At 37.5% G+C, this 25861-nt stretch overlaps 1 protein-coding gene across 1 annotated transcript in view; it reads right to left on the minus strand.

Annotated features, from left to right (window-relative positions):
- pros1 (protein S) overlaps positions 1–25861 on the minus strand; it is a 29607-nt gene continuing 3746 nt past the window's right edge. The window contains exons 2-14 of the mRNA XM_046838389.1: positions 24841–24998; positions 23199–23223; positions 19952–20029; positions 19716–19838; positions 18517–18642; positions 16092–16220; positions 12342–12582; positions 12047–12233; positions 9484–9648; positions 9068–9236; positions 7206–7342; positions 6864–7092; positions 1–629 (exon numbers count right to left, since the gene is read on the minus strand). Coding sequence (XP_046694345.1) covers positions 463–629; positions 6864–7092; positions 7206–7342; positions 9068–9236; positions 9484–9648; positions 12047–12233; positions 12342–12582; positions 16092–16220; positions 18517–18642; positions 19716–19838; positions 19952–20029; positions 23199–23223; positions 24841–24998 — 1934 coding nt within the window. The 3' untranslated portion in view covers positions 1–462. The remainder of the gene's footprint in view (positions 630–6863; positions 7093–7205; positions 7343–9067; positions 9237–9483; positions 9649–12046; positions 12234–12341; positions 12583–16091; positions 16221–18516; positions 18643–19715; positions 19839–19951; positions 20030–23198; positions 23224–24840; positions 24999–25861) is intronic.

The raw sequence follows: 25861 nt of genomic DNA on the forward strand, positions 1-25861 counted from the left end.
TATTTTTTAGGATAAGTTTATTAAAATTACTAAATCATTTTTCTTACATTGAACAGCATCTCTAACTAAAAAAACAACAACAAAAAAACGCATCTAAACATAAAATTAAAAATGTCCATGATTTCTAATATAGAAGACCCATGACAAGCACATCTTCACGTGTCACATCGAAACGCCTATAAATGCTAACGAGGGTGTAAATTTCCGTACTTTATTTTTATAACCAAGTGAAACTATCCTTCAGAAGCTATGCGTTTACAATCAAGGAAATATACAAATAGGAATGCCCTCTGTAGGTTCAGTACAATAGTTTTTGTAACAGGAGGTTCGTGTGGTTTAGTGGAGGTGTAGGAGAATCCGTAACGAACCCCACACTATTCTGTGTCTCACCTTCTCTCTCTCGGCATACTCTATTACTCTATTTACCACAAGATATAGAGCATCCTAGGCTTGGGTTCTTGATTAGTGGTGGGAGGTACTCTCTGGGGGGGAAACCGGGGGACACGAGTGAGAATTGATGCTGTTGTGTTTGCTGACGGCGTCATCGAAGTCGAGCAACTGCTTATTCACGTGGATCTCCATGCAGCCATGGTAGTAGGCTGAGACTGGCATGGAGGACAGGGGAAGATCTGGAGAGAGATCATTAAGAGATCATTAAAATTTACACTTAACTCTTGATACATTATCAAAAGATACGCTAATTACTGCGAATTACATAATACTAACTACAAGCTTAGCCAACTGGATCCTGCTACCGGGAGCGAAGACAAAAAGATTTTGTGTCCCTGTTGTCAAATTCTGCCTGTGTATACAATCTGAAGCTATTATACTGAATATATGGATTATACACTATACCACAAGTTAGTAGACCTAACCATCTTACCCTTGTGGAATATTCAATTCCAGATTTATTCCCCATTTTGTATTTTTTTTACTTTCATTTGTAAACCTCCGCTCATCTTAGATTCCTTGCCTTTCCACCTGAATTTGGATATTGGCCTATGAGAAGTTTTTCCATATCAACCTTAGTGCACCATGACTCCATCGAGCTCGCTTTGTACACAGAAGAACTGTCATGCTGGCAAAGATTTGGGCCTCATAGTTCTAGTGAATCTGTAACGATAAATTTCTGGCAACGGCTTTGTAAAGAACCACATACGAATGTGATGGTCGCATGTCAGCAAACCTTTGGTTATAAAGTCGAGAAGCTTTTGTCATTTTAACTATATATAGCTAACTAGGTCCCTGGTGGTCTAGTGGTTAGGATGCGGCGCTCTCACCACTGCTGCCCGGGTTCAATCCCCGGTCAGGGAACCAACCCCAGCCATTCTTAGTGCCGGTCCCAAGCCCGGATAAATGGGGTGGGTTGCGTTAGGAAGGGCATTCAGCGTAAAAACATGTGCCAAATCAAAACATGCAGATGATCCGCTGTGGCAACCCCTAACGGGAGAAGCCGAAAGAAAGTTTTATAGCTGACTCAGCACACGGTAAAATTTCTCCAGAACCCTGGTGCTACATAAAACATAGAAATCCATACAGAACACAGAGCTAAGGACTAGCTACATAGTGCAACTGTGTGCAAACAGCGCAAGACTAAAAACAATACGCACAAAACATGTTATACAATAAAGTGTGCAAAATAAGAAAATTGTACACAAAAAGGGGAACCTGTAAACATATACACTTCTATATAGCAGAAGTCTGGGGCAGTTTGAAATATGTGCAAAACAAATATATATATACATACATATACACACACTCACACACATATATATACATATATAAACGAACACAAATTTTTCTAAAAGCTTTTTCATATGTAGCTCTCATAAGACAATACTAGAGTTAAAAAAAAAATTAACTCCAGTATTCATGCACATCAGGCTGAGATGATCATTTTTGCATGTCTCATTGGTGATGCAAGATCACAAGTTACTGAAAAACAAATCTGTCTGGTTCAAATGAATTCAGGTTCAATCCTTTTCTCAGTACAGGAAAATGTCTGTGTGTGATTGTCATTGGCCTTTATTATAGACAGATAATTCCTTTATCATTACTACACCAGTGTTCCCAGGCTGAGCTCTGAAATTTGTGGGAAACATTCTTCTCTCAGTCTGCAGGAGTCCTGCACTTTTCCAGTATACAAGTGAAATTTAATTATATTACTCATTTCACCCTGAATTTGCACAAATTTTCCAGTGACTTCAAACGCAAGCCAGCCAAGGCGTCCTCGCCGTCCAAGTTTTGCTTGGAGAACTACGAAACTGAAGTAGCACCAAGAAACAAGTACCAAAATGAACGCACTGGCGTACAAACTGGATGGAAAATTTGTGTGTGTTTCGCCAGTACCATCATTTTAAAGTCTTGTTTGCCTTGTCATAGTTTCAGCTGTATGACCTGTGGAATGGCCTCGGAGGAATCCCATGCTGACTGACCAATAATGAACGGAAACTACATGCATTATTAAAGAATCGGATATTACAGTTGTTGGATTTAAAATAAAAATCTTCAGTAAATAACGATTGTTTATTACTGCTGGACAGAAATACTTATAGGCATTTATAATCATTAAGAAAAGGCATGGGTGGTGGCTCTTTATAAATAAATAAAAAAAAGGGCTTGTCTGTCTGCAGCTCTATTAAATGCTGATCTGTGGAAACACAAGTGGTCCTTTTCAACCAGCATTCGGAAAAAATAAATGAATTAGTAAATCATTCTCATTAATGATCTTATTATAAACATTCTTCACTTTAGTGTACAGTATGTGAAAATATTATAGTAAGAAAGTACAATTCTTTTGTTCATATATATACAAGCTCCAGACTCAGGAAACTGGAGTGTTGGATCAGCCATGATGCAAAACATCGAAGCAAAGAATGTTAAAGGTTTTGCTCCTGGATTTTATAAAGGCAGCTTGGTAGTACTTGCACTCCAGTAGATGTACATATATACACTGTATGGACAAAAGTATTGGGAAATATTTTCCTGCCATATCTGGTTCTTCTCCAAACTGTTACCACAAAGCTGGAGACACACAAATGTATAGGACATTGGATAATAACATTTTGCGTTCACTTCAACTTGGAAACCCAAACCTGTTCCAACATGGCGACGCCCCATGCACAAAGCGAGCTCGATGTTGTTACCATGGGTTGGAGTGGAAGATCTTCTGACTATAGAGCTGTGAACTCAACCCTATTCAAGCTTTTGAGATGGAATTGCGCACTGACTGCACCCCAGGCCTCCTTACCTCCATTAGTCTAAACAACAAACAACAAAACAACATTAAGCTAAAACACAAGTTACATAAATTGCATAGAGTGCAACCTGGTGCAAACAGTGCAGACAGACAGTGCAGACAGACGACACAAGACAAGACACAAAACCCTATATAGCGCCGACCAGTAAACCTACTGTATACTAGATTATACAGTACTGTACGAGAAAACTGTAAAAACTATACAAAAATATAAACTATATCCCAGAAGTGAGTGTAAACAGTGTAGTGCAAAAAAATACAGCAGCAGTCGAAGGTGCAAAAACAGCATGTAAACAGTAAACAGTATAATACAATGATAAACAGTATAATACAATGTATGACCTGATTTTACCTGATTTTTTACCTGAGTACCTGATTTTACTAACCCTTGTGGCTGATTAACACAAATGTCCACAAGAACGCACCAAAATCTAGTGGAACTCGTGGAACGGAAGAGTGGAGGGAATTATGAGAGCAAACTGGGACTAAATGAGAAATGCACACTTATGACCAAGTGTACACAAACATTTGGCAATATATACACACACTATAAAGTTTACTATATATACACACTTTTTGAGCATTGCATTCCATTTGCTGTTATAATAAAACCTCGACTCTTCTGAGATGATGTTCCATTTGTGCTCATTCAGCCAGAACAGTGTTAGTAGAGTCAGGGCTTGATGTTGCTTAAGGTGTGGAGGCCTGGGGTGCAGTCAGCATTCCAATTCATCCCAAAGATGCTCAATAGGCTTTATAGTTCAATCGCAGTCCTTTAAAAAACTTCAAATCCAACCAATGCAAAGCATATCTTCAGCTGGCTTTGTAAAAGGAGTATTCTTATGATGGAACAGGTTTGGATCTTGTAGTTCAAGTGAATGAAAAGACAACAAAAAGAAAACATCCCGTTTTGTGACAATTGTGTGCCTCCAGCTTTGTGGAAACAGTTTGAGAAGAAGCATATATGGCTGGAAAAGTCAGGTGTCCCAATATTTTGACCTATTAATACTACAGCACCAGTGAATTCTCATATCTGACTGGCAATAATGTTAACAAACCTAAGAAAAGAGATGTGTTCCAGCTGCAAGGCAATTAATGCATCATGCAGCCAGGTCTATACATTAATGTGTTCCTATAAAAGCTTTTACACTGGGCCTTGTATGATGGACGTAATTATTAATATAGCAAAGTTTTCTGTTTGATGCTTATTTAACACATCACAAAAGTAAACCCTCGCATTTCAGCAACCATTTTATTAGATCTTCTCCAGGGACAATACTATAGAATTGAAACTTGGGTATATTTTAAGAGTCATCAATGTGAAGTTTGTGCATCAGTACAGATTTACTGTCCTCTGAAAATAACTAACACCTGTTATTGTCTAAATAACAACAAAATTGAGTACACCGTGGAGTTGGTGTGTTGCTTTAGTGGATTTTGTTTGGCTTAGTGGTATATGTTTGTTCTTGTTTTCGACTTTGGCCTGTATTTTGAACATGAATTTTCCCTGCCCTTTTGGAATTGGTTACCTTTTCTGTATATAGATCCCACTTTACATATACACAGTTCACTGCCAGTAGGGCTTGTGGCTGCCATTTCCTTTGGGTTGGGGATTGTTCTGTGTTTGTAGTAGGGAGTTACGAAAGCTTTATTGTATTTTTGTTTCTTTTCTTACAGTTTATGGAAGCTTCTAAACTCAGACATTTTTTGTTTATTATTTTGGCCTTGTCCCACCCTGAAGACAAGCAATTGTACAGTTGTGTGTATATATATGTAAATATGTACTATTGTCCTATTAATATACAAACACCTGGTGTAGCAAACTTGTTTGGAACAGATGGTGTTCAGTATGTGTGGTGATGCCCTGGTGAGGAGAACCAAGAAAATTGTGTCTTGCCTACAGTCAAGCATGGTGGTGGTAGCATCATGGTCTGGGTCTGCATTAGTGCTGCTGGTACTGGGGAGCTGCAAATTATTGAGGGACACATGGATTCCAGCATGTACTCTGACATTATGAAGCAGAACATGATGCCAGTGTCAAGGAGTTGTAAAAGTCAAAGATAAAGCTAAAGTTTTTTTTTTTTTTGGCAAGGGAAAGTTTTCAAAACAGAAACTGAAGAGAAAGCAAAAAAAATGTATTACGGAATGAACAATTGTTTAGAGTTGTTCTCAAGTATGTGATAACGGGAACCAACTTCTTACGTAGACATTCCACATCCTTAAATGTCACTATAAATAGATGAGATCAGTTGTGTGTCTCAAACATTGTGCTAACAGTTTGGGGAAGAAGCGCAAAATAATAAATAGACGGTTTTTAAGTTTAAGGTGGTCAGGTTATGTTTACTTGCGTCTTCTTTGCCTTTAGAAAACGCAACGAATCAGAGACAGAGCGGAGCTGGGACGAATGCTGGGTTTTTGTGCTTAGTGCTGAGTCTGTGTGTGTGTGCCAGTGAGAAAACACAAAAGCACTCACTGTTAAAAGCCAAAATAAAATAAGCATGAAGCTTGGTTAAATAAATAAATAAATAAATAAAAATAAAAAATGCCCTCTTACTTCGAAGAGAAACAACGGGTTCTACAATAATTCCCATTCGCGAAAGATTAATTTGCATTGAATATTTTGCAAAACAAAACTACCGAGCCTCCTAATTCATTTCAGAATTCCCAAAATATATTTCAGAGGTTGCGAAAAAAGTGCCATAGAAACCTTCTAGGAAAATTGTTCTCCAGAAGGAGGTAGGGCAAACCCTTGGACATATTTGAAATACAATTTTAAAGTAATTTAAATTGCAGTCCACAATTGCAGTCCACATTATGGCTACAGCAAATTCTAACATTACAGTCTACAGCAATGCCAGTGATATTCTATATAGCTTTTTTTTTTTATGTGGATCATTATAAAGATCAGCAAGGCACTGAGCATTAACTGTGCTGGAGGAAAATCTGAAGAAAGCAATCCAGCCATTCATTTTTGAGGTCAATCATTTCAATCCAGAATATAATACATTTTCTACTGCATATAAGAATATACTGTATTGCTTATACATCAGTCAGGCATAACATTATGACCACCTGCCTAATATTGAGTTGGTCCCTCTTTTGCTGCCAAAACAGTTGTGACCTGTTGATCATTTTACAGCATTAACTTTTTCAGCAAGAACAGCTACAGTAACGCGTCTGTTGGATCGGACCACACGGACCAGCATTCGCTCCCCACGTGCATCGATGAGCCTCGACCCTGTCGTCGGTTCACCACTGTTCCTTCCTTGAGCACTTTTGATAAATACTGACCACTGCAGACCAGAAACATCCCACAAGAGCTGCAGTTTTGGAGATGCTCTGACCCAGTCGTCTAGACGTCACAATTTGACCCTTGTCAAATTTTTACGCTCGCCCATTCTTTCCTGCTTCTAACACGTCAACTTTTAGGACAAAATGGTCACTTGCTGCCTAATGATGAAGAGATAATCAGTGTTCTTCACTTCACCTGTCAGTGGTCAAAAGTTATGCCTGACTGGTGCAACTCATATTACATCATATATATTATATAACCAAGTTACTCAGGATCAAAGCAAGTATAATGAGAACGCGATGTAGACGATACCTGGCAGTCCTCCAATATAAGTAAGGACTGGCTGCTGCATGGTGCCATTGAGTTTGGCTAGAGCCTGTTTGAGGATTTCTTTGTCGGTGTAGGACACCACTGATGAGTTGGCGGAGATCTGTAGCTCATGAGCCGACACGTGCAGCTTCACTTCTAAGCGTTCTGGGTAGCACAGCATCAACGACTCGAGCCTTGCAACAGGAATGTTGCCCAAAAACACCTGCAGGTACTGTGTGAGAGAAGTGAAATGTAAAGGAGGGTGCATGTGTTGAGGTGTTTAACGCTGTAACCAGGAAAAGAACCGCATCATTGCATGGAACGGTCCCGAAGAAGATGGTTTACCGCATCGTAAGGTTCCTGAGGTAAAACCGAGACCATGAGGGGGACGGTGTCATTGTTCACGAGGGCAAAGAGAACGCCGGTGGTACTGGACGGGCGAATGCTCATCACCACATCGACTCTCCACTGACCGTCAACATCTAGAAGGCAAACACACAACACAAACTGAGTGGATGTAATAGAACAGTAGATATTTTCAGTGGTGGATGAAGTACACAAATCATGTACCTGAGTTAAAGTAGAGATACAGTAGGTAAAATATTACTCCAGTAAAAGTGCTCTTTGAACGGTCACAATAATTTGCATTCAAGTGCATGTAACAATCTATTAATGAAATGAAATGAATGAGTCAAACACTGATTTATTAAATGTCATTTTTTTTTTCAAAATTATCATGAGCACAAAACCTTCTTTTTCAGGAGTTTCCTTTCATCCTCTCAAGCAGTGGTGGACAGTAACAAAGTAAATGTAATTCGTTAAGTAGATTTTTTCACGTTTCTGTATTTTACTAAAGTATATCCATTTTGTGAGACTTTAACTTCAAAGTCAAATATTTTATTTTTTACTTAACTACATTACACAAAACCAGTCGTTCCTTTTTATTTATGAGGATAAAACCATAACTGTTGAAACAAGCAGCGATCCACCAATCAGGTTCGAGCGAGCGTTCCATTTTAAACTGGTTTTGATTGGCGCTTGGTGTTTCCACTGATCACCAACATACAGTTCAGCGTCAGTTCAACAGCAAGCAGAACATTTAGAGAGGAATAAACGATGGAGGAAACTCGACTCGAACTCGCCACAACACACGTGATCTTATTTACTGATTTTTTTTTTTTTTAGTAGAAAGTTTTGGGTTCATGATCATTTTAATAGAGATCACTCAGTGTTTCACTTATTAATATCAATAATAATTTATATAATTATTCTATTAATAGATCAGTGTGCTAAGAGTAACAGTATTTTCACATAAACTGAGTTGATTAAGCAAAAGTCTTAAAATAGGAACATTATAATCATAATAAAATCAGTATTTTGGATACTTAAGTGCACTTGAAAGCAAATTCTTATGTATTTTACTCAAGTTTAAAGAGCACTTTTACTTTTAATAGAGTCATATTTTGCCTACTGTAGCTCTACTTTAAAAAGTGCATGGTTTGTGTAGAAGAACTGGTATTAATGATAGTCCAGAGACGTCTCATAGTTTTTCTGAAATGTAAGTTGTAACTGAAAAATTTGAGAGGAAAAATAGCTGCAGTAAAAATAAGACTATGACACTGGAAAACAGTCATTTTACAAATATGCTTCCCCTCAAACAGTGGCCTAGTAATTGTGCCACATTTTGCATTCTATTTATTTCCAGTGTTGAAAATAAAAAAAAATAAAAAATCAGTTTTTCAAGGTAGTCTGACTTTTAAACCCCAGTGTGTGTCAAATTGAATAAAGGTTCAATTTATTTTACTTGTAAGAACTTTTACAGGTTTAAAAGAACAAGGCAGAACACTTTATGGATACTTTAGGTTTTAATTTATTTGTATTTATTGTTGTAATTATTTATTTATTTATTTATTGGAGAGGACTGGATTTTCTCTCTCTCTCTCTCTCTCTCTCTCTCTTCATAATCTAAAGACTACTGACGCATGTGCTAGTTTCTTAGCTTCAAGTAGAATTAGCATAGATCAAAGCCAGACATTGTTCCTATAGAGACAAACATGCATATGAATGGGCAAACCAGTATCTAAGATTGCGCCATGACCTATGACTATAGCTTCTGGTTTTACAGTATCAGTATCTGCTTCTAAATCACGGGGAACCAACAGATGTAGCCTAGTAACCTTCACACATTTTACCACTGTGGGACTCACTGTAGTCAATGTTAAACTGGGCCATTCCATCACCACTGAAGTAGGATCCCTTCTCCACATACACAAAGCAATGCTTGCTCTCTTTCCCCTGAATGTACTCCTTGACTTTAGAAGTCCCCTGGTCCATCAGGTTCCAGCCCCGGATGCAGCCATCTAATCTGGGGTTGATCTAACACACACATACACAAACCAGATGTTCAAGAGCTACTTGGAAAAAGAAAACATTTATATGGATGCTAAACAAAGTTTACATAAAATGCTTCAAATGTTAACATTGTAAACCCTGCCTAAATGTATTTAATTCCCAGCATGCTTGCATTTAATTCCTACCATTAAAACCCAAAGTAGTGTTCGGTACAGTTTACATACTATAGTCTACTACACAGTGTTTGTATGTATATTAGTGAAAGACATACTTGTTTAATATCGCTGCGGATGCGATTCGGCAAGCCGGCGATGTAAATCTTGGCCTCCAGTTTGCCATTGACAGGAATGAACAGGTTGCCAGGGTTATTAATACTCATTACGGCCTCCTTACTGATCTTCACACTGATGCTGTTGTCCAGCTCCTCCACTGATATCTGTTCCCAAAAACACAGTGGTGAAATGTACAATGGACAATATAGGTGAGAACCAATAACCTCTGTTTTGGCTTCGCTGCACTTAATAGTAAATAGTAATGTTTGTCTAAAAAGCTTTCATTATTTCAGCTCCCAAAACCTCGTCGATTTATTACAGCTTCATTTTCATCACCCATTGGCTTGTTTAACTTGTTGTTTTGCTGTGGCTGCTACTAAGATGTAAAATAATTTGCCTTTTAATATAAGTTCAGTCTCAAATCTGGCTACTTTTAATCTTTGTTAAAAACTCACTTTTCTTCTTTGGCTTTAATTTCCTTTCAATTCAAGTTTATTGCTTTAGCGCCATCCACAATGGACATTGTCTCAAAGCAGCTTTATAGAATGTAAGAATTATAGAACTAAAATCTCAATAACTTCATTATGTTTATATTTCCACATTGAGCACATCTGGGGTGGCTGCAGCAAACAAAAACTCCCTCAGCTGGTATGAGGAAGAAACCTTGAGAAGAACCAGAATCAAAAGAGAAACCCACTCTCATCTGGGTGACAACAAGAGTGTGATTATAAATCATTAAAACAATAAAAAAAATGCTAAAGGATATTACATTTGTTGTTATTTTCTTTTTGGGTTTCTTGAAATGATACTTGGTCATGAATACTCTGTTTTAATTAGTACTTAATATGCAATATAAACAAACTTTTAACATCCTTAAAACAGTGGGTGCTGAAAATAATTGCAGCTACTGACTTCCCTGAATCAGATTAATCACATCTGTATCTATTCCCATAACTCTTGAAAATTCATTAGAACAATAGTTTTTTTTTCCAAAGTTTCAGTTTTGTTTCCTAAGAATCAAAACGAGCCAAGTCAAGTGTTTAAAACAAGGAGAACTGCAGAAACTTTCACTTTCAGCTTGGTGGTTATGTTTTCCCAACAAGACCACACATGTTCTCCTTTTCAGATCTAAAACACATCAGACCGATATATTATAAAATTACATTTAAAACATTTGACAGAAGCCCTTTTCCAGAGCGACTCATTCATACAACGGAGCAGTTGAGGGTTTAGGGTCATCAGTAGCTGAGTTATGGTGGGATTTAAACTCCCAACAACCATCAGATCAGAAACCCAACATCTTAACCACTGTGCTACCCCATATATATATATATATATATATATATATATATATATATATATATATATATAGAGAGAGAGAGAGAGAGAGAGGAAAATAAGTATTTGAACACTATTTTGCTATTTTGCAAGTTCTCCCACTTAGAAATCATGGAGGGGTCTGAAATTGTGATCGTAGGTGCATGTCCACTGTGAGAGACATAATCTAAAAAAAATATCCAGAAATCACAATATATGATTTTAAACTATTTATTTGTATGATACAGCTGCAAATAAGTATTTGAACACCTGTCTATCAGCTAGAATTCTGACCCTCAAAGACCTGTTAGTCTGCCTTTAAAATGTCCACCTCCACTACATTTATTATCCTAAATTAGATGCACCTGTTTGAGGTCATCAGCTGCATAAAGACACCTGTCCACCCCATACAATCAGTAAGAATCCAACTACTAACATGGCCAAGACCAAAGAGCTGTCCCAAGACACTAGAGACAAAATTGTACACCTCCACAAGGCTGGAAAGGGCTACTGGGAAATTGCCAAGCAGCTTGGTGAAAAAAGGTCCACTGTTGGAGCAATCATTAGAAAATGGAAGAAGCTAAACATGACTATCAATCTTCCTCGGACTGGGGCTCCATGCAAGATCTCACCTCGTGGGGTCTCAATGATCCTAAGGAAGGTGAGAAATCAGCCCAGAACTACACGGAGGAGCTGGTCAATGACCTGAAAAGAGCTGGGACCACCGTTTCCAAGGTTACTGTTGGTAATACATTATATATTTTTTGAAAGCATTCTTACTTTTCAGCTTTTCACACCTGCCTGAAACATTTACAAAGTACTGTATATACAGTTGTATGCAAAAGTTTGGGAACCTCTGACAATGTCCAGGATTTTCATTTATAAATATTTGGGTGTTTGGATCAGCAATTTCATTTTGATCTACCAATTGACTGAAAGACACAGTAGTATTTCAGTAGTGAAATGAGGTTTATTGGATTAACGAAAAATGCAATATGCATAAACAGGTGCATAAATTGGGGCACCCTAGCAAAAAAAAAATCACATCAATATTTAGTAGTGCCTCCTTTAACAGAAATAACAGATGCTTCCTATAGCCTGTAATGAGTCTCTGGATTCTCAATGAATGTATTCTGCATTTTGCATTTGGGTTTTATTTTATTATTATTCATTTTTGGGAAATAAATGAATCACTGACCGCTGAACACCACCAAAACATTAGTTAAACAGTAGATCAACACTCACCACATGCCACTGGCCATCATTGATGGCTTTGCCTCCACTGGTGACCTTAACAGATTTCCGGTTCTTGAACTGAACTTCAATGCGGCCGTTTCTCAATCCCAACAAGAACCATGAGTCCTCCAACGATTCGGCGTACAACATCACTCCCTCCGGATCGAAAGTACGGAAGTCGAACTCGGCTGCGAACCTGTTGACAAAGTAAATTCAAAGCGTTATAAAAAAAAAAAAAAAAAGGTAAACATTAATAAAAATCATTTAATTATTGATGCCCTTCTACAGCAAAGACGTCCCTCACTTTCTATTCTCTTGTAAGCGAAAGTGCAGGTAGATCATGGCCAGGCCTGTGAACTGCTCTCCCAGGTAGAGGATCTCCCCGTACTTGTGGTTGTAGAGCGGGACACATTCATAGATTTTATCACACGAGTGCCCGTCCTCTGCCAGCTTCAGCCTCTCGCGTCCATCACAGTAACAAGAGTAGTTGCCTACTGTGTTTACACACTCACCCTTACACAAATCCTGCTCACACTCGTCTATGTCTGCCAAAACACACAAAAGATACACACACAATCCTCAGCTGTGCTTTTATGGGACAATTACACTGAAAATAAGTCATATGTGAGTAAAGGTTGGTGTAAAACCTGCAAGCATCTGTTTTAATATACACTGTATGGACAAAAACTGTTATTGCAAAGCTGCAGGAACATGAAATTGTCCCTACACTTGAACTAGGAGACCTTAACCTGTTCCCTGTGCACAAACCCAGATACATGTAGATATGCTTTACATGGGTTGGAGTAGATCTTCTGCTATAAAGCTCTGTCCTCTGCCCTATTGAACACCTTTGGGATGAATGTGAACGCTGACTGCACCCCAGGCCTCCTCACCTTACCTACATCAGTACCTGATTTTACTAAAAACCCTTGTAGTTGAATGAGCACAAATCACCAGAACCACACTCCAAAATCTTGTTGAAAAATAGCAGAAAAAAGTGTGCGTTCCAAGTCATCCAAGGCATGGAAGCATTTTATATTAAACGCAACAAAGAAAACTGTACCTGGAAGTTCTGCAAAGTGGAGTTTGTGTGGGATGGAAGTAGCACAGTGATGCACGAGCATGTAAAAATTGTGTCACTGATGAAGGCGAAACATCAGCACGGTGAGTAAAAACTGTATAATCCTCATGATGTGAAAACGGTACAAGTGCTATTATTCAAAGTCGCATTGGATCTGTTCCGTCGTGACTCGCGAGCACCAGGTTGTGCAATCAGTGAAGGATTTAATAAAAACAGTGCTAACAAACTTAATCTAAAAGCAGCAAATATCGGCAGCAGTAAACTACATTTTTACTGACTGTTGTGGTTTTTCTGTGAATGTTTATGCATTTGTACACCCATGTACAGTACAGACCAAAAGTTTGGACACACCTTCTCATTCAAAGAGTTTTCTTCATTTTCATGACTATGAAAATTGTAGATTCACACTGAAGGCATCAAGGGCTATTTGACCAAGAAGGAGAGTGATGGGGTGCTGCGCCAGATGACCTGGCCTCCACAGTCACCGGACCTGAACCCAATCGAGATGGTTTAGGGGTGAGCTGGACCGCAGAGTGAAGGCAAAAGGGCCAACAAGTGCCAGGCATCTCTCGGGGAACTCCTTCAAGACTGTTGGAAGACCATTTCAGGTGACTACCTCTTGAAGCTCATCAAGAGAATGCCAAGAGTGTGCAAAGCAGTAATCAAAGCAAAAGGTGGCTACTTTGAAGAACCTAGAATATGACATTTTTCAGTTGTTTCACACTTTTTTGTTATGTATATAATTCCATATATAATTCCACATGTGTTAATTCATAGTTTTGATGCCTTCAGTGTGAATCTACAATTTTCATAGTCATGAAAATAAAGAAAACTCTTTGAACGAGAAGGTTTGTCCAAACTTTTGGTCTGTACTATATATTTTTTATTTTATTTTTAATTAAGCCCGTTTGCTTGCTGCGTTTCTCCGTTCCATTCTCCTACAACAGAAACTTCTGTTTTCAAACGTGATTTAAAGCAGCTTAAAATGCTTGTTTTTAATGTTTGTATTTTGAGTTTATGCAACATTAAAATATTGTATAAAATTATACATTCTAGAGGCTTATATCTTCACAAATAAACAAAATCTGTCAAAACAATTGTATTAAATTTTAAATAGATTTCTTTAAACATGTTTGTTGAAATAGAATACAATTGTTGATTTACACAAATTGCTACAGCTTGCATACTCGAATGCAGTTTTTTTTGGTTGTTTGTCAATTTTTTTTTTTTTACTTGCTGTAAAAAAACTAAGTTTACAAAAAATACCCTGAATTAGGGTTTTATATAGTTATAATTAGCAAACCATTTAATTTAAAATATACTATTTTTGTCCGATTAATAAAAAGAAAATAAAACCTGAGGCTGATTTCTTTTTAATAAACATAAATGATTATTTCCTTTATCACACTGAACAGTGTGTGCTTAGTCTACTTTTTGTCTAACAATACAAATCACACAAAAGGATTAAAGTGTTTCAGGTTGAGCGTAAATCAGGAGTTACAGTGACGGCCATATTATTCATAGATCTTAGTATTACTAGCCACATGAAGGCTGTCAAAGAATGATTTTGTGACAAGAAAAATAGTATTACAGTAATAGCCAATAGAATAAAACATTATGCAAAGCTGTTAAAAGTGGGCGGGGCTAAATGGTCTGTATTGAAAACTGGCCCTAAATTAGCCAATCCAATGTCGTGTCTAGAGCTCATACTTCTCAAACTGGAACTGAAATGTAAAATGGTGTGCTAGAGCTCCACCATTAGGCTGGTTGGGTCATTCCTCCTGCACGAGAAGAAGGCTACAAGATAAGAGAATGAGAGAATAAGGGAATGGGGCTGGTTGTTTGCACAGGGGAAGATTTTGCTTTGTATTACTATAGAAAATAAAAACACTTTCTTTTTTTTTTTTTTTTACATCGACCATAATTCCGGGCATGAACAATGTTTGGCACCATGCACCACAGTGTGCCACTGCTGGTCCCTATCAAACTATATAACTCCGCCCACTGAGTGTTAAACAGCTGGTCCACGATATAGAGGATATAAATATCGTTTTATATAAGACACTTATATAAAGTTAATATCTTGGGCATTATATATATATATATATATATATATATATATATATATAATAACAAAAGTAATTAAGTGTAACATATATAACAGACTTATCGATGTGGTTTTGATACAGTGTGGCTTACTGCAAACATAAGCAATTGCTTACATGCATCACTTGATGCTGTAACATTAAAGTCTCAGCCATCGTGATCAACCAATTATACTTGTTTTTATCCATATTGATGACATGATACAGATCTTTTTCGTCCCACTAGATCTCACTAGATCTCGTTTGTAACATTAAAAAGCTAGAGGTGATCTGAATAATCATATTGTTTCCACCTTGAATACACCATCATTTGAAATTAAGTACTTAAGGATGTATTTAATGATTAAGTATTGGGTGAGATCTACTCTCATCACTTGTTACATAAGCTTTGTAGCAGACAAACCAAAACATAAGATTGGTATGTGCTTTTTGAACATTCCATTCCACAATTTCCACGTGTTGCTTTTATAATAACCCACACTCTTATGGGACGATGTTCCTACTGAGGAGTCGTGGGGTGCAGTCCAGCGTTCTAATTCATTCCAAAGGGTTGAGGTCAAAGCTCTATAGCAGGCCACTGAACCCATGGAAAGTATATCTTCATTGGGCTGTCTTTGTGCACTTGGGAATTGTCATTGAAACAGTTTCGAGTCTTTTAGTTCAAGTGAAGGGAATTGTGTGGTAACAATTTGGGGAAAAACCACAAATGGCTGGAAATCTCAGGTGTCCCAATTCTTGTGTCCATATAGTGTGGGAAGAACCCTTGTAATTATGCTTAAACAGTCCAGTAGCATTTGGTCTGTGTGTGTGTGTGTGTGTGTGTGTGTGTGTGTGTGTGTGTGTAAGAGAGAGCCAAATAGTCTCTTACCCTCGCACTCATGGCTTGTCAAGTTATACACGTATCCTGTAGGGCACTCGCATTTGTAAGAGCCTGGACTGTTGACACATCTGGAAGGTTCTTGACACTGGTTAGGGTGAAGCCTACACTCATTAATATCTGGAGAGATGGAATGTTTAAAAGTCTTTCAGACATTGTGGCCCATTTTTTGTAATGGTATGTTACACGTTCAACCCATTCATTCTCGCAACAACCAACAACATTACCATTACGCGTTCGGGTTATAAACAGGATCCGTTAATGTCCAGCAGACATGCTGTGTGTTTACTGTTACACTGAAGAGGTGCCTGGCTAAATAGAGGTCACTATTGTGCAAATGTTGTTATGCAATATAGATAAAGATCTGCTTCTAAATAAGATCTATACCCAGTGAGAACAAAACACCCACACTATGTGTGTGTGTGTGTGTGTGTGTGTGTGTGTGTGTGTGTGTGTGTGTGTGTGTTTGCTTGCATTCTGGCTGGGGGGGGTCGACATTTGCATGTGTGATTGATTTCGATGTTTTCTTTTCCTTGGATTTCACGGTGTGTTTGAGAGTGTGTGTGTGTGTGTGTGTGTGTGTGTGTGCGCATGCTGTCACACAGCCTGGTCGGAATAGTGTTTTGCTGTTACAGGAAAGATCCCAGCATTCTCATAACAGCTGCTGAAACTCATTCCCAGCTGGCTGAGAGCTGAGAGTGAGAGAGAAGACAACTGGATCGGAGTCTGGACAGAGTTGGTGCCTCGAAATGTGTTTTTTTAATGGATTTCTGCAGCGAAATTTGTTTGTTTTTAAAAACACATTTATTATTGCAACTTTTAGTATTGCATTAAAAAGAAATCTGATCCAACTGATTCGGACTTATTCAAGCTTGTCGTAATGAATCCTTCTAAAAATAAATAAATAAATAAAACATCTGAAGCCCAGATTCCCAAAAGCTTCCCGAAAGCACTAAAAAGTTCAGATCATTTTACAAGGTGGGGGGGTCGTGAAAAGAGGGAAAGAGAGGGGTAGATGGGGAGAGAGTGATAGAGAAAGAGGAAGAGAAAGAAGAAGGGAGAGTGGGGGAGAAAGGAGAAGAGAGAGTGGAGAGGGGAGAAAAGTGAAACAGAGTTCAATGTGACCTTTACTCTACCATTTACCAATGACCTTTGTGCTGTAAAGCTTTCGGGAATCTCAGGCTCTTCTCGAATGTAGCCTTTATTAAACACATCTGGATATGAGCTTATGATAGTTTAAAAAGTGTGTTTTTTTAAGCGTCTATTGGTTTGTATTAAATAAATAATGAGTGGAAAAATACAAAAATAAACAGATTTGAAAATAAAAACACTATAACTAATCATTTAATTTAACTTGCTAATTTCACTGGTGTTTGTTTTAAACTTAACAATAAACATTGTCACAGGCCAGATTTATAGAAATAAATCCATTCTGACACACAAACACACACATTATAAAAAAATGATTTTAACGGTAGTAATTTTATTATTGCACGGTTAATGCAGCACGCATTTATGTTTGATCATTTTAAACTTTCTTTATTTAGATATTTAAAAAGAAACTACACCAAAAATGGATTTTCATCACTAAACATTTGTTTAACATTTGCACCAAGTCTCAATTCAAGCACCGAAATCCGCCATTTTGCACACATCCGGCAATTAAAACCATCCGTGTGGAAACATAGCAAAAATTCCGTTTGGTGTCTCGATGATGTGATTTGGTGTCTTGATTTAAAACACCATCATTACTTTAAAACATTTACAATAATTTTTTCTCTTAATGCTCTATGTTGAGTATGATTTCACTAATAATAAACAGACATTTGCATAAAGCAGCCATATTTGTCCATGTCTATGGTGATATTATTAAAAATTTTAACTAAAGGTACATTTAGAGCAGAAAAAAAAATGTACGCTTAAGTTGCGATGAATCACGAGTTAACTCATGACAAGCTTGTGATTAATCCCTTCCTCATCTGACACCGAATAGTGCGATTTTAAGTAAATCCCTTCCATAACCGTGTACTATATGGTTAAAAAGTGCAATTGTGTATACAGGGATTTCATTTCTAGGAATTCTAGTTGCAACAGGAAGTTTTGTGTTGAATGTATCGAGGTATATTTGTTTAACGATCATGTTAATAATTAGCTGATCTTGTTGTAAGTAAATGTTGCTGGATGTAAATGTCCCTTTAAAAAGCAAAACTCACAATAAAATCATACAGGGTTATATCTATAGACATTGTCTCCAGAACGTTCCTGCAACCCAGTACCAACTCTTTTATAGCCTGGTACTGGGTTGCGAACTGGTGATTAGGGACCTCTGTGATACATTGAGGTTAAATAAATACACAGTATGTGTTTAAAATATACTGAAAAAAATACAAGTATGAGCTTACACTCGAGCGCTCACCTATACAGTGGATCACATCATGCTGGTAGTAGCCACTATAACAAAAGCAGTTGAAGCTCCCAGGTGTGTTCTGGCAGCCCTGCTTACAACCAGCAAGGAACTCTGGGTCCTTACACTCATCAATGTCTGTTAAAAACAAAAAATAAGGTGTCAATACTTATTAGATTTTCTTAAAAACTAAAACATTCAAGACCATCTAGTAACTTGTATCGACAATCACCAATGATTCTCTTTAATTCTTCTTTCTGGATGTATTTATCTGGTGTTCTCAGGGTTTCTATACATTTTAACACTAAAAATCCTAGACACTCAGACTCAAAAATGCAGATTCCCCTCAGACTAAAAAATGCAGATTCCCCTCAGATTTAAAAATGCAGATTCCCCTCAGACTCAAAAAAGATTTTTCCCTCAAGATTTTTAATACCATATTTAACATCTAAAATAATGAATTTAAATCCCATCTATAACAATACTATATACCTTACAATCTCTGATGTTTGTTAGAGTCGGAATCAGATTTTTTAAATCTGTTTAGTCACACAGTTGAGGGCGCTTTACTGTCATGGCACTGCTACCTCACAACGTATAAAACAATCACAGCTGTTAAAATCCAGTCTACTGCCAAAATATTGGCACCGCTGATTATCTGCACTTAACTCCACGGAAACACACCTTTTGTTCAGTTCCACACTAATAAGTTTTCGCATAATTTTTCTGTATATTTTCGACTCTCCATCTACGTTTTCAGTCAATGAAAATGTAGCTTTAAAAAAAAAAAACTTTCCAATGTAGATAAATCTAAAAATGTCCAGAGTGAACTGTTAAAAACAGAGGCTTTCAAAAACGGTGACAACTTTTTAGTCAATGCCGTGACGTTATGGACAGAAAGTGAATAAATGGTAGGCGTAAATGATGCGGGTTGAAGCGTCTAATGTTTTGCTCATGTGGGGGTACAGGTAAGCGTTTTCAGACGTGTCAGTGTGAATGGGGAACTTTTGGAAAACAAAAGTGTATCTGCATTACTGTATTTGTGTGCCATTGTTTTATGAAAAATATTTTTTTTTTACAAATTCTTACAAATTTCATTGTATATTTTAGAAAATCAAATTGGGCAATAGTATGGAAACAAAATACTAATCTAGAACTCAAATCAAATTCCATACTTTTTAATAGAAGGAAACCCTGAAATTTGTACTCACCCTCCTCACAGTGAAGCCCTTTCCAGCCAGGTTTGCACACACAAGTGTAGGTACCCTTACCATCAACACAGCGCTCGTATCCCTCCTTAGAGCACAGCAGTGGCGAACACTGGTCATTGATCCCTGTAAAGAACATCAGAAGGTACTTCATCTACCATTACTTTCTAAAGCATGGTTGGTGATTCTAGGCTCACTGCAGTAAGAGATTGTTGTACATTCAAATACAGCTCACTAGCCTTCAATGCAGGTGCGGAGGTCCAGAAAAAGTCCAGGATCCATGTTCGGATTGGAAACACGATAGAGCACCAGACACTCTGAAACGCAAAACTTGGAAGTCATGGATGCATTCTCGAATCTGATTGGTCAGAAATTTATTAAATGCCTATTTATATATATATATATATATATATATATATATATATATATATATATATATATATATATATATATATATTTATTTATTATTAATGGTTACTGCTATTCATTGCTGTTTATGCTTTGATAATAGACAAAGAATAAAGAGAGCTATCTATAGACATGACATGGGCAAAAGTTTTTGGACACCTGACCATAAGATTTTTGAACCTCCCATTCCACATTCAGTCCCCATTTGCTCTTATAACAACCTCCACTCTTCTGGGAAGATGTTCCACTAGATTTTAGTTTGCTTGTGGTGATTTGTGCTCATTTAGCCACAAGGGTGTTTGTGAAATCAGGTACTGATATAGGGTGAGGAAGCCTGGAGTGAAGTCAGTGTTCCAAAGGTGTCCAATCCATCTAAACCATATCTTCATGAACCTGGCTTTGAGCTCTAGGCCACAGTCATGCTGGAACAGGTTTGAGTGTCCTAGTTAAAGTAAAGGGAAAATGCTAATGCATCCAAATACTTCCTTTACAATTGTGTGCTTCCAACTTTGTGGTAACAGTTTGCTTGAAGAGCCATCTAAGCCTGGAAAAGTCAGGTGTCCCAATACTTTTGACAGTCAGTCAGGTTAAATTGATAAAATAAATAGGATTTATGATTCAATAGCACAAAACTATACTCTACATAATCAGAATAAAAACATGTCATAAAGCGGTTTCTGTCTAAATCTGTATTTATACATTCGAAAGGTAAAATACATTTAAAAAAAAAGCCTGTTCACACATACAAAGAGAAATAAAAGAAACATCCAATACTGCTTTTATTTATCTTTCTGTTTTAGTCCATCAATTTCAGTTTAGGACTTTTATAGTGTAATGAATGTGGAAAGAGTTTCAGTAGTGATTTCAGTAAGTGATAAAGATTTTTATACTCATTACAGAAAAATGTGTTCACAAATGATTGTTGTAATCATACATACAGTTGTGTTCAAAATTATTCAACTCCCACTGAAATTGATTGTTTTGGTTGGTTTGACATTGATTCTGATCATTCAGTCATCCTGCTTACAATTAAATCAAAGAGGCACGTGTAGGTCAGACAAATATAACATAACATTTATAATGAAATAATCACAAATGTCTTTTCTGAGCTCACATCATTATCAGTTTTATTCAACCCCCAAGTGACATTCAATCTTAGTACTTAGTACAACATCCTCTCGTTTTTTCTCACTTTTTTCGCTTTAAAATATCAAAATATCGTTTTGATTTCCTGCATCCTTCACTTTCCGTTGGCTCCGTCTCGACTATTTTTGCTGTCGGAAGAGCGCTTTTTTCCCTGTCTGAGGGTTTGAAAGCAGTGAGTGAAGGATATTCACCAGAACTACAAACAAACACTACAGTAATCACATTAAGAGTACGTAATTTCTCTATTATGGCGAACATCCAGTTCACTCAGTGTGTGAAGTGTGACATGTTTAGTCAGTCTTTCTCCGTTGTTAGCGATAATTTTATCTGTGAGAAGTGTAAGCTAGTTTGCTCTTTGACGGAGAAGATCTTAGCATTAGAGGAGCGCATCCAGAGTCTAGAGAGAAGTAGTGAGTGTGAGAGCAGTCCAAGTTCTGCAGGGAAAGTCTGGATGCCCTAGGTGAAGGTACTATTCCCCGACTCCGGCATTAGAGCCCTCGCAGCGGGCGAATGGGTGACGACTCGGCATACTCGCAAAGCCAAAGCTAACGCTAAGGCTCGCCCACGGAGCACCATTCCTCTCCGCTCGTGTCCAACAGGTTTGCTCTCCTCAGTGAAGCACCCGCTGAGAAACCTGAAAGAGCTCTGGTTTTAGGAGACTCCATTCTGAGGCACGTGAAACTAGCTAGACCTTTAGGGGCACCAGCAGCACAGGTTATGTGTATACCGGGAGCCAGGGCGCGGACATAGCAGGTCAGCTTAGATTCTTAGGAAAGCACAGGTTCTCTAAGATAGTTTTTCACACAGGAGCTAATGATATACGCCGACAGTCAGAGGTTACTAAGAGTAACATTATAGAGGTGTGTAAATTAGCGAAGGCAATGTCCGATGCTGTAGTATGCTCTGGCCCCATCCCAATGCGGCGTGGCGATGTAGCCTACAGCAGGTTATGGTCGCTGAACTGCTGGATGTCCGAGTGGTGCTCCAAAAACAATGTGGGCTTCATTAATAATTGGAGCATTTTTGAGGGCAAGGCTGGCCTGTTAGGGCGGGACGGTGTCCATCCCACCGGGAAGGTGCTGCTCTCATTTCTTGTAGTATAGGTCATAGTCTCAGAACAGCACTAGTTAACAAGTGACTGTCTAGAAGGAGCTGAGTATCACAGTCATTTTAAAGCTGCCTAATTGGTGCTTATTAGGCTTTATTGCTGCTCCCTGATATCCACAGGTGTTTTCAATACCTGATTGAAAACACTTCATTGAACCTCTGTTCTTCAGAGTGGTAGTCTTTAAGGGGTTGAATAATTATGTCAATGAAGAATTCACAAAAGAAACATTTACTACTGTATTACAAAACTAATTGATGTCATTTTAGTTGCATATGGTTCTTTAAGAAGTCCTTGTAGGATTTCATTCTGAATACAATTACAAATGTACACTAAATTCCCTAAAACCATTTACAGCATTGGGGGTTGAATAATTTTGAACACAACTGTACACTACAGATTCAGCAAATAGAAATAAACTTTTATTTTGGGGAAAAAAAACTATAATTATTGCCAAAAAATTTAATGTGGAAAAAAAAAAGCTGTTGGTGAAATACATAAATTTGTGTCAGGAGAAGCTTTTAGCCTATTTTTATCCCAATTAATTTTTTCCCCCTAATAAATGAGGAAGACGTGATGGTGGTGAAGAAAAATAATCATAATAACCATAATAATGACCAAAAATAATTAAAAAAGAGGAACCAGATTCCTAAAGAAACATCGTTCTAATCATCTGTGACACCGGATAGTGTGCAGTTATAAAGAAAGATCTTCTTTAACGGTGTAGGTCATGGTCAAAAATGGGAATTGCACAACCAGAATCTGTCATTAGAGGTTTTTATGTTACTCTAATTTTTTTTTTTTGCTACTGACTGGGAACAACTTACTTGTATACTTGGGGAAGAAGTATTCCTGAAAAAAATACAGAAACAAATACTTTGTCATTATAAACTTTTAGTAATCACAGCTGTTCTTACACTATGATAAACAGAACGGTGGATCAGAAATCAGATCATAATCACATCATAATCCTATTGTGTTAATGTTGGATTTGAAATAATATCTAGTTTTGTACCTGGAAACGTTTACATACAATGAGAAGATTTTTTTTTTTTTGCTTTTGTTTGTTACATTTAAACTTAACATTTCACTATGTGCATTTATATACACACAAATATATATTAGATAGATGGATAGAGATGTATGTATTTATTTATTCATTCAATGCAGATGTGCAGAAGTATTTAAGAAGTATCAAATGCTTCATGCTTAAAGAAACAGACCAACCTCTCCCCTAAAGACTCACTGCCACTTCCTGTTCCCTGATCACTTCCTGTTTACAGACTTCATAGGGACCACAAAGTTTACAGACAGGTTGTGAGGTCTTGCTCATTCATTTTAGTGCCCAGGTTCTGTTTTCAGAAATCTCTTTGCACTGAACTTGATTGGATGGTAAATATCTTGTGTTCTGTTCTTCTGCCTATAATGTGTGTGAAATTGTAACAAGATCCCTAGCATGTGGACCCTATAACATTCCTGAGTCTGTAGTGTTGTCAAAATCAATAAATTGCATGTACAACCAGGGTATGATCCATCCATCCATCCATCTATCCATCCATCCATCCATCCATCCAAGTCAAGTCAAGTTTATTTCTATAGCGCTTTTCACAACAGACATTGTCTCAAAGCAGCTTTACAGAAATCAACAGTCAGGGTGAATGGTGTGTATTTATCCCTGATGAGCAGCCATGACGACTGTGGCAAGGAAAAACTCCCTTAGATGTTATGAGGAAGAAACCTTGAGAGGAACCAGACTCAAAAGGGGAACCCATCCTCATTTGGGTGACATCAAGGCCATCCATCCATCAATCCATCCATCTATCTATCTATCTTTGGGAATTTGCAGACCAATGTGGTTCATCCCCAAACTATTACCACAAAGTTAGAGGAACACTATTGTATAGGGTGTCTTTGGATGCTGTAGCATTACATTTCTCCTTTAATTAAACTAGGAGACCCAAATTTGTTCCAGCATGACAAAGCCATCTCCGTGAACACACACTTTACATAGGTTGGAAAAGATTTCTGATATAGAGTTGAACTGAAACGCTGACTACACCCCAGGCCTCCTCACCTCACCTACATCAGAACCTGATTTTACTAACCCTCCTGTGGCTGAATGATCACAAATGTTCACACGCACACTCCAAAATCTAGTCGAACATATTCCCAGAAGAGTGACAGCAAACGTATGAACCTTATGGTCAGGCGTCCATCTTGTCTGTCTATCTTGCAATCTATCTATCCTCGTGCCCAACGATTGCACTGCTGATGGCCCATAATCCTCTCCTGTCTTAAACCACAGGTCACATTAGGAATACAGCTACAGTTGAGGTGTCAATACATCACAGGAAAACAGGATTAAGGCTTTAAGGATTGAAGTTTATTTAAAATGGACTCCTAATGGCAGTTAAAATAGATAACAATAAGGAAAAACTTCAGGATGAGGGAAAAATAAAAGCTAGCTACCGTCTCAGGGACGTTCTCGAAGATTTCCCGTGCCTCCTCCTTACTGCACAGCTCTTCGATGCACTCGCGCTCCAAATTGCCCTTCTTGCTCTCTTCAAACATCGAATTTGCTCGCCGGTGCCGCGTGAGAAACTGAGACGCAACGTTCCGTTGGAGGACTTAGAGAACCAATAAGGAGAAAAAAAATTACAATTTTGATGATGCTGAGTTTGAAATAATGGGCAGGAAAAACAGTACATTGTTTATAAATAAAACAGAAAATTCAAACACACAAATGGTCAATAGTTCAGACCCACTTTTTTTTTAAAGAAAAGAAAGAACAATTACATGCCTTTGAGATTTATAAATCAAAACAGTGAGTCCAAATGTGTCTCCGTACACCTCCTAAATTCATTCCCAACATGCAAAGTCACGTATTCATTTTATCCACTGATCTATATACTGATATAAATGCTTTAGCACCAAACCTATTAAACTTATAAATATAAAGACATACAGGCAACCAGTCAAATAGACAGACAAGCATATATATTATATATATTATATATACATTACAGACCAAAAGTTTATATATATTATATATACAGTACAGACCTTCAAAGTAGGCATCAAGAGAATGCCAAGAGTGTGCAAAGCAGTAATCTAAGCAAAAGGTGGCTACTTTGAAGAACCTACAATATGACATATTTTCAGTTCACTTTTTTGTTATGTATATAATTCCATATATAATTCCACATGTGTTAATTCATAGTTTTGATGCCTTCAGTGTGAATCTACAATTTTCATAGTCATGAAAATAAAGAAAACTCTTTGAATGAGAAGGTGTGTCCAAACTTTTGGTCTGTACTGTATATATATACACACACACACACACACGTGAAAAAGTCCTGATTTCTTTTTTTTTTTTTTGCATGTTTGTAACACAAGTGAACACAACATGCAGTTTTTAAATGAAGTTTTTTATTATTGAGGGAAAACACAAAAATCCTGTGTGAAAAAGTGTTTAAACCTAATAACTGGT

The sequence above is a fragment of the Silurus meridionalis genome, chromosome 24, assembly GCF_014805685.1.
Source record: "Silurus meridionalis isolate SWU-2019-XX chromosome 24, ASM1480568v1, whole genome shotgun sequence".
Classification (NCBI taxonomy): Eukaryota; Metazoa; Chordata; class Actinopteri; order Siluriformes; family Siluridae; genus Silurus; species Silurus meridionalis.